The sequence below is a fragment of the Crocodylus porosus genome, unplaced genomic scaffold (assembly GCF_001723895.1).
Source record: "Crocodylus porosus isolate Cpor-Errol unplaced genomic scaffold, CroPor_comp1, whole genome shotgun sequence".
Classification (NCBI taxonomy): Eukaryota; Metazoa; Chordata; order Crocodylia; family Crocodylidae; genus Crocodylus; species Crocodylus porosus.
This window is the reverse complement of record NW_017728934.1, coordinates 7,578,783-7,587,339: the sequence shown is the minus strand read 5'-3', so window position 1 is coordinate 7,587,339 and position 8,557 is coordinate 7,578,783. Positions and strand designations below refer to the sequence as shown.

Sequence of the window (8,557 nt, the reverse complement as noted above, 5' to 3'; positions counted from 1 at the left end):
AACTCCCCCTGCAAAGGTTTCTGCTCTCTGGCTCCAGGCATTGCTCATTCAAAATTTCCAGTCTCCATTTTTTCACAGCCAATCTACACCTCTTATTCAACCTAATCCTTTAGTTCAAAAATCTACTTTCTGTATCAAGAGAAACAAATCCTACCCTCCTCAGCCTTTGTTTTGCCAGGCTCAGCAAACGGACCTTGCAAGTGATAGAGGCTCTGCACTCCCCGCCCCCGCCCCTTCTCTGAACCTGCTCCATTTGAATTCATGTTTCTTCAATGCAGGTGACTATACTGTACACAAGACTCCAGTTACAGTCACGCTAGTGCCTGGTGCAAGAGCATTAACATTTCCCTACCTCTTCTAGAAATACCTCTCCAGATATATCCAAATAGTACATGTGCTTTTTTCCATGGCTGACTCTTATTCCTGAGGGACTTTGGACCGCTGATCAGAGGACACCCAGGTCATCCTCCTCTCCTATTACAGTTCCTATCTAATAGCAGATATTCTTAGCCACACGCACATGACATTGTATTCTGTACTACTGTATTTCAACTTGTTACTCCAATGCTTGAGGTCACCCAAACCTTGTGCTGCGATACCCCAAACTGCCTCCATACAGACACTGCCTCCTAAATGTCACTTCACTGGCAATCTGTCAGCGTACTCTGACCTTTTGTGCCAAGTGCATTTAAATCATCATTTCTTTCAGGGCTTCTTTGTACAAGGAAGTGTGTGAATTAAACCTGTAAATCACACTAGTAACTGTCTAGATGAGCACTCATTTTTAATAAATTTCTCCTTCCTTCTTACTTCAGACTGCTCTCCACAGCTTAACCAAATTAAAAATAATCCTCCACTTTGTGGAATTTTTGCAAAGGTAACTGGATAGGGCTTGTAGGCACACAGACTCTTATTCTTTTAGGACACTACAAGCCAGCTGTTCAGGTTTTCTCAGCCTGTGCATTAAGTAGCATGGGTAGAGCAGACTCAGCTGACACTGCTGTGCTGTGTCTAGCAAATCCTCTCCCATCCCCCTCTTGGGTCTGCAATGCTAGAAGCTAACAGATAACTGCAGCTGCTAGCTAGGAGAGCTGTAATCCCCAGGCTTACCTCATAGTGTATCATGGATGTGAAGCACCAAGGCTCAAATCTGTTGAGAGCACAGATTTGTTACCCTCACAGCCACAGCCCAAGTGGAGGCAACTCTTCTTTGCTCCAACCAGGAGTCTCAAGAGCAGGCTACAGTGACAAGCGTCTGTAGCCGACATTGCTGGATCGCACGGAACTGGGAGCAAATAGAGCCGGCACTCCTAGAGTTCTCTGGGGCGTAAACTTTACTTTAAATAAAATACACAGCACAGCTGCTCACTCACACTCAGTCACTGGGCTGCCTCAAACCAGCAGTTTTCATCACAGCCACAGTACACCAACACACCAGGCCACAGCGGCGGCAGCAGCAGCAACAGCCCCCCATAAGGAGGGGCACCCGTCACAGAGAGGAGGCAGCCCTGGCTCCCAGGACAGCGCGGGTGGCAGCGTCCAGGAAACTCCCAGCTCAGTTGACACCTTGCTGTCCCCCTCCCTGCAGCCCACTAGTGCAAATCGAGTTTCACGCAGCTTGGACAGTACTTGTCTCTTCGCAGGGAGGACTGGAGTAGGAATCGTGACCTTGGGGGGAGATGGGACAGGGTTAGGGGAGGATAAAGGCCATTTGGCATCAGCTTGCATCCCAGGGGGGGAGGTGAAGAACTGCCCCTCCCAGGGACCTGCACCTGCCCACCTCATTGGCAAAGGTGCTTGGCTGAAAGGTCCATAGGTGGCTTTGAGCCTTGGTGCCCTTGAGCAGTGCTGAAGGCTGTGATTTTTATGCTGGCTGCCTCTGTACTCTCCGCCACAAGGAGAGCAACCCAGGGCACTAAGCACCAATATTCTCAGGGCAGGGGATATGCTGGCCATCCCAGGTTCCCTAGTACACTGCAATGTACTGAGCAGCTCTGCAAGAAGGGGGTGAATCCTGCACACAGCACTCGCCCTCTTTCCAGGACCTCTGTGGCCCTTGTTGTGGGCAGCGGGGGAGGGACATGAATCCCCAGGGTGGGCCAGAGAAGGGCAAGGTCTCCAAGCCACCACTGTATGTCAAGGTCACTGCTACTGGACCCCCCTTCGCCATAAACACAGCATGCACCTTGTTGCAGGGGCCAAAGCAGGGCAGCAGGTAAGAGGGCAGATACCAGTTCATCCTTTGTCTTACAGCTTGGAGCCTGGGTGTATCCCCATGGGGATACACCTGCTCAGACTTGAGCCTCCCTGTTCCCCACATTGATCAGATGCAGTGCATCTGGCAGCAGCAAATTTCAGCCCACCAACGCCCTCCTCCCTTCCCCCACAGAGCCAGGACATGGCCAGCAAGGCTGGTGACACCACAGAGCCACAAGGAGCGTGCATAAACACTAGCCGTGCTGGTACTGTCTGCTCTGGACACGCAGTAGTGCAGGGAGACTACAGCTCCTAGCCTGCCATGCTCCCAGACTCAGGTGGCCGCAGCCTGCAGGTGACTCAGCTGCAATAAAAGGATACGCAGGCTCTAACCAAAGCCCTGCCATGGGGGACCCAAAGGATGTGGTAAGATGGAGCTAACAGCCTCCAGGACACAGCTCAGGCAGGGCCAGCAGTGCACCCTGGGAGGTACAGTCTCTAGAGACTGTGGCTTAACATAGTAGGGAGGCTGCAGAGCACCAGCTCCTATGTCCTATGGCCTCTCCAGAGCCAGCCGCAATGACCCCTTCCTGCCTGGACCCCACGTCCCTGCCATCCAGGCTCCCTGAGGGGAAGGAACAGGGTGAAGCAGCAGGGCAGGGGGGTTAGAGACTGATGCTGCGGTGGTGCTTGAATTGGCTGTGCCCACCCCGGCGCTGCTCCCGCTCCTCCATCTCATCACTGTTGAGGCTGGTGGCATCAGACAGGCCAAGCAGGTGCTCTACTGAGTCGAACTTCTGCAGGTCAGAAGCGATGGTCTGCAGGCTGAGCACCGAGAGCGTGTCTGCAGGGGGGCACTCGGCCCCCAGCCGGGCACCCCCTTCTGCCCCCAAATACAGAGGGCTGGCCTCAGCTCCCACCGGTGAGGCACGGCGCACAACAAGGCGCTGCAGGCGCCGGGCGTGGATCTGCTCACTGATCTGCTCCAGATTGCGCAGCGCCACCGAGTAGCGCATCTTGGCATGGGAGACTTGCTGCTCCAGCCCTGTCACCTTGGCCTTGTGTTCCTGTGGGGAGATGAGAGGGTGTGAGGCACCTCCTTCTGCCCCTCAGACTTTCCCAACAACGCACATCCCTTCAGCTTCGTCACGGGGGCGGCAAGCTCCTCAGAGAGCAGACAAGGACATGACAGGTCATCACCATGCACCGTAGTCCCCAGAGAGCTGGGGACATTTCCCTTCCCCACTGCCCTCCTCCCCCTGCCCCCCAATCTTCTGTCCCAGCCCCATCACCTCAGCGTTGGCCTCCTGAGGTCAACAAGGCAACCACCCACTCCCACAAGAATATGGAGACTCTCTACTCATGCCCTATGCAGTCAGTACAACAGGCTGAATGCCAAACCTCTTCCCCCTGTCCTCCCTACTACAAGGGTAGGCCATTACTCAGCTTCCTGCACTCTCCCTCACCACTAGCTTAGGTCTCAGCAATGGGAATCCTTGCCGTTCTCCCGTAGGGAGGAGCCCTGTAGAGGTAGACTGTTACATTCACCACTGCAAGGGACCACAGGCACTGAGGGGAAGACCCCCACTCCCTCCCCAGGTCTCTGTCAGCAGAGGCGCTATCAGCTGCGAGTGCATGCCTCACCTCCAGGATCTGGTTGAACTGGGCCTTGAGCTCAAAGTAGGGCTTGCTCTTGACGATGACACGCTTGAGGGATTTCTGCAGGGCCTGCACCTTGGCCTCAGCCTGCTGGCATAGCTGCGTAACGCGCTGGTGCTCCCGCTCACTGCGCAGCCGCTCTTCCTCTGCCTCATTCACCTGCAGGAATCACACACGGCTCAGTGGGGTACATCTATGACCAGCCCCATCTTCCATACACAAGAAACCACCACATCCTGGTCCCTCCCCTCTTTCTCCCCCATCCCTCCCTATGCACTAGGCTTCCATGTATTCACTATGCAGATTGCACAGGTTCAATTCCCCATCCTTACCTTGGGCAATTTGTACAGCCCCCCTCCTTGCAGCCCTACCCCTACCCTATCAGGCAGCATGTTCACTTGGGACGACGCCTCCCGGAGTTGCCTGCTCTCAAGCTTCCATCACACAGGTAGACAGAGCTCTGTACCCGGGACAGTGTGGCCTCTACCCCCTCTACTGCCCAGCTCCCATCTAACATCATCCTGTTTTCATGAGACTGGTACAGCCGCCTCAGATAGTCTATCTATCAGCAGCACAGTTCCCCTTAGTATGAGCCCTTCAACTCTCAGGTTGCTGGTGGTAGGTTCTCCTGCTACTGTGGCACAGTCCCCTAGGCACCACCCTAATGGCTGATATTGCAGAAGGCAGCGGGGGAGAAGGGGGGATGCAGCCCCCTCTTCCCCCCCCACAACACTGGTATGGCTTCCTGGCCCCACACCCTTGTCCTGACCTTGCAGGTAGCATGGTTGAGCATCTCCTGCCAGGTGGGGTCCAGCCGGTTCTTGTCTGCCATGACGCCCTGCTCAGCCACAAAGACCATTTCGCGGGCAGCATTGTGCATGCTGACTGCCCGCTCATACCGCAGTGCTGCCTTCTGCGTCTCCTGCTGGGCCTGCACAGTGGGAACAGGAGCATCACACGCAAGGGAAAAATCCCAGGAGCCCCAACCTCAAGTCTGGCAGGTGGCACACAGCCCTGGCAAAGGCAGCTTGGCCAAACCTGGAAGTAACAAGAGGCAGGGCATGGGATGGTGCATTCATACCTCCTTGGCCAGGCGACGTGCCTCATAGTAGGGCCGTGCTTTCTCGATGCAGTTCCCCAGCTGTGAGCCCTGTGCATTCAGCTTCCTGGCAGATTCAGAGAGGATCCTGCGGTATGTGGTTCTAGCATCCTGCAGCAGAGAAGATGGCAAACTGGCTTCAAAGACATGGGATCCCCTCCCGAATCTGGCACCTTCTCCCTGAGGCACCGCATGCCTGAGCAGTGTCTCGGGGCTAGCACCAATCTCAAGGAGAAAGCACCTTTCAGAGAGGTCTGCATCCACAGTAGAAATCACCAAGCCCTCTCATTCAAGGGGAGCATCCACACCAGTGTCTGGCCGTACCAGAGCATTTCCCTTAGAGGTCTCCCACCACAGCTCAACTCTGCTTAGCTTCAAAAACATGCAGCAGGAAAGTGCAGGCAGCTACAGAAGCTGTTCCAAATGTCACCCAGTCATGACTAAGGACTGGGACCTCAAGGCAGCAGAAAGTAAAGAAACCAAAGGGCTGGACATGACTCTGGGAAGGAGGGGCAAGGAGAGGTGGGATTAATGATCAGCTTGGCAGGCTGCAGAGGTGCTGGGGACAGAAGGCTAGGAGGTGGCAGGAAGACTCAGAACTCACTCACATCCAACTGCAGCTCCACACGGTTGATTTCCTCGTTGGCCTGGTTGAGGTGTTCCAGCTCCTCCTGCAGGAGGGAAGGCAGAGCTCTGGGACCTGCATCCAGACACATGTAGCCCTGCCCCAACCAGCCCCCAGCTCCTATCACACCTCCCACCCTTCAGCCTGGGGTGGGTGGGGAGGAGCCTTCACTGAATGGCTTCCATCTCCTGAAGTGAGCTGGTGCCATGTCCCTGTTATCAGAGCACCTGATGGGGGCTCAGGAGTCCCAGATTCTATTCCCAGCACTAAGAGCAATTCCCTCCATCTCTAGGGACTTCAGCCACCCAGTCACCAGAACAGAGACTGATGCTCCTTTGGTAAAGCACTCTGCTTCTGACTGATATGAACCACAGTAAGAACCGGGCTCTGACATCACAGGCATCCTAATGTCACCCCCCACCCCTCAGCCTAGTGCTTGTCAACACAGGAGCATTCAGGAATGTTGATCCAAATTCAGCTAACAGAGTGCATTTAAGCCTGACTGGTTAAACTGCATTAAACTCCTGTGTCAACAAACTTCAGCATGAAAATAACTGGCTTGAGAAGCAAATTAAACTGAACTGAACCAAGGCCACTAACTCTGAATGAGACCACACACCCAGAAGTTCAATGCCATTTAACCATGCTGGCCTTACTTTAGTTGAATTTACTTCTAAGGTAAACCCACTTAAAAATTAAGTCACGGCAACTTTCCAGGGCACAAGTGTGCAGAGAACAGACCATATCTAAGCCAAAGTTTGTGTTGCGCACAGACTGCTGATGGAGCCCAGTGAGCTGAGCCCTGCCATAGGAGGGAGGGTGCTGGCCCCTACCCCTAATGCCTTTTAGGGATGTTGCTTTAAATGGTTATAGCAGAGGAATGCATAAGCAATACAGGGAGCCAACAGCAGGACCCAAACCTTCTCTGTTGGGGGACAGCCTATCTCACTGGGCCAGTCAGCCTCCTTTTGGCATCCCTTCTCTTCCCCACTTCTTGGCTACTCAGTAAAGCATCTTTAACAAGTACGGTGCCTTTGGCTATGCTCAGCCCATGGAAAGCTTGCTAGACCTCTTCGCTGGGGAGTGGGAGATGTGGCTTCAAACATCCTTTGGGTGAGAAAGTCCAAACTCAAGCCTCCCATTCCCTGCCCTACCTGCTACGTTGCTGAACTAAAAGGTAGGCACACCTGAGTCCTCCTCCTCACCCCCTTGTCACACAGGGTGGATGAGGATCATATCTGTGTGGGTGGTGGCTCTCAGGTGAATACACAGCATGATAGATGAACATGACTGGCCATTAAACCACGCTTTAGAGGCCAAGTACATAGATTAGGATGCAGCCCTAAGCATCCATACAGCAGCTATCATGCCACAAATTCATTGCCTGGCTCCCTTGCCCTGCCCAACCTATGGCTATCCTGATTTGCCAGGGGAGGATGAGCTAAAAATTGAACTCATTGTGGGGTGTGCTGTATCTACAATGGCTTTGTCCAAGCTAGACTTTTAGAAGGAACAAATTTGATCAAGCAGCATAAAAGTATCAAACCCAAGACCTCACTTGACAGACTCAAGTTAAGCTCCCACCTTTTCATGTTTAAGGCCTTTGTACAGATGAAACAAACAGTGGTGGTGCAGAGGTTCAGGTACCAGCCAGAGATCCAGGTGTCACAGGCTCAAACCTCTGCTACACTGAGACTTTGGGCAAGGTCACAGGCCTCAACCCTCCAGAGTATTTAGGCAATTAACTTCCACTGGGCCCTTGGTTACTCTCAGCCTAAGTTCCTGCCTACAAAATGGGGACCACCGCACCCCCCACCTCAGAAGGTGGTTGAATGGATAAATGCAGTACCGAGAGAGGTGCTCTGATACCAGGTAAACAGAAGATGCGTCAGCACCAGAGGTAGGTGCTGCTGTGCAGAATCAAAGTAATTCTTACACAAATTCCCTTCTGTTGCCTCCATCTGTCTCTGGGACCTGCTTCTTTCCACTGAGCTGGGAAAGCCACCACCACATAGTCAGCAGGCACTAGGGACGCCAGATTTTAAATGCCTTCCCAAAACTACCTACATCACAGTCCAGGTTACAGCGTAATGCACAGCTCACAAACACATCCTCCAGTGGACACACATGACCAGGCCCTGGCAAAAGACTGCCATGCCAGCTGCCACACATCTCCATCCCCCTCCCCACAACCGACACCAGGGATGGACTCTGCTCACCAGAGCTTATATGGCACCAGGTGAAGAGCCAGACTCTGGAGCTGCATTTGGGACACAGGGAGAAGTGAGCAATGCACCCTCAAGCCAGCACATTACAAAGACCCGTGACTGCTACTGCCTACAGGACAGTCTCAGCCAGGCAGTCACTTATGTTCAACACACCTGTATTCTGGGGTCCAGCTCTTCCTCCTCCTCTTCTCCCTCTCTCTGAGGTGTCTTGGCACTTTCCGCACTACAGACGTCTTCAGGATTAGGTGTCCCTGGCTTCTGACCCTCCTCTGCAGATGTCCGTAGCTGCCCGGGAGGCGTTTGTCGTCCGTCCCTCTCGTTCATACCAAGAACCAGCCGCTGGTCTGAGTCCTCCATGCCAGGAGTGCCATGCCTTTCTTCCCCCTCCATAGTATCAGGTTTTCCTCTTCAGGCAGGCCAGGGTGCAGCCTTCACAGGGGCACAGGCATCCTACCAGGCGACCCATCCATCACGAGCCCAAGGGCAGAGTGATGCACCTGGACCCACGGTGCCGGATCAGGCAGATGGATGAGCCATTGGCGGGTGGGAGACTGAAGCCTGCTCTGGGTTAAAGCTGGAGCTCAGGGTGTAAGGGGGACATTCAAGGACAAGACCGTGAGACGCAGGTCAAGGACTGACCACAGCCACAATGAGGCTTGAGGTTAGGCTGCAGGGTGCCACAGGCAGCACTCACATTTCAATTCTCAGCCCAGCAGAGCGCAGCGGTTCCTCGTGGCGGGCCGGGGGCCC

The 8,557-nt window shown here is 54.0% G+C and overlaps 1 protein-coding gene across 1 annotated transcript; it reads right to left on the bottom strand.

Moving 5' to 3' along the window:
* Positions 1-1,311: 1,311 nt before the first annotated feature.
* SH3BP5L (SH3 binding domain protein 5 like) lies at positions 1,312-8,551 on the bottom strand. The gene is made up of 6 exons (XM_019546444.1): positions 7,961-8,551; positions 5,563-5,625; positions 4,937-5,065; positions 4,625-4,786; positions 3,841-4,014; positions 1,312-3,263 (listed from the first exon to the last, which is right to left on the bottom strand). The coding sequence occupies exons 1-6, from the start codon at positions 8,195-8,197 to the stop codon at positions 2,862-2,864; spliced, it is 1,167 nt and encodes a 388-aa protein (XP_019401989.1). The 5' UTR covers positions 8,198-8,551; the 3' UTR covers positions 1,312-2,861.
* Between the last annotated feature and the right edge of the window lie 6 nt (positions 8,552-8,557).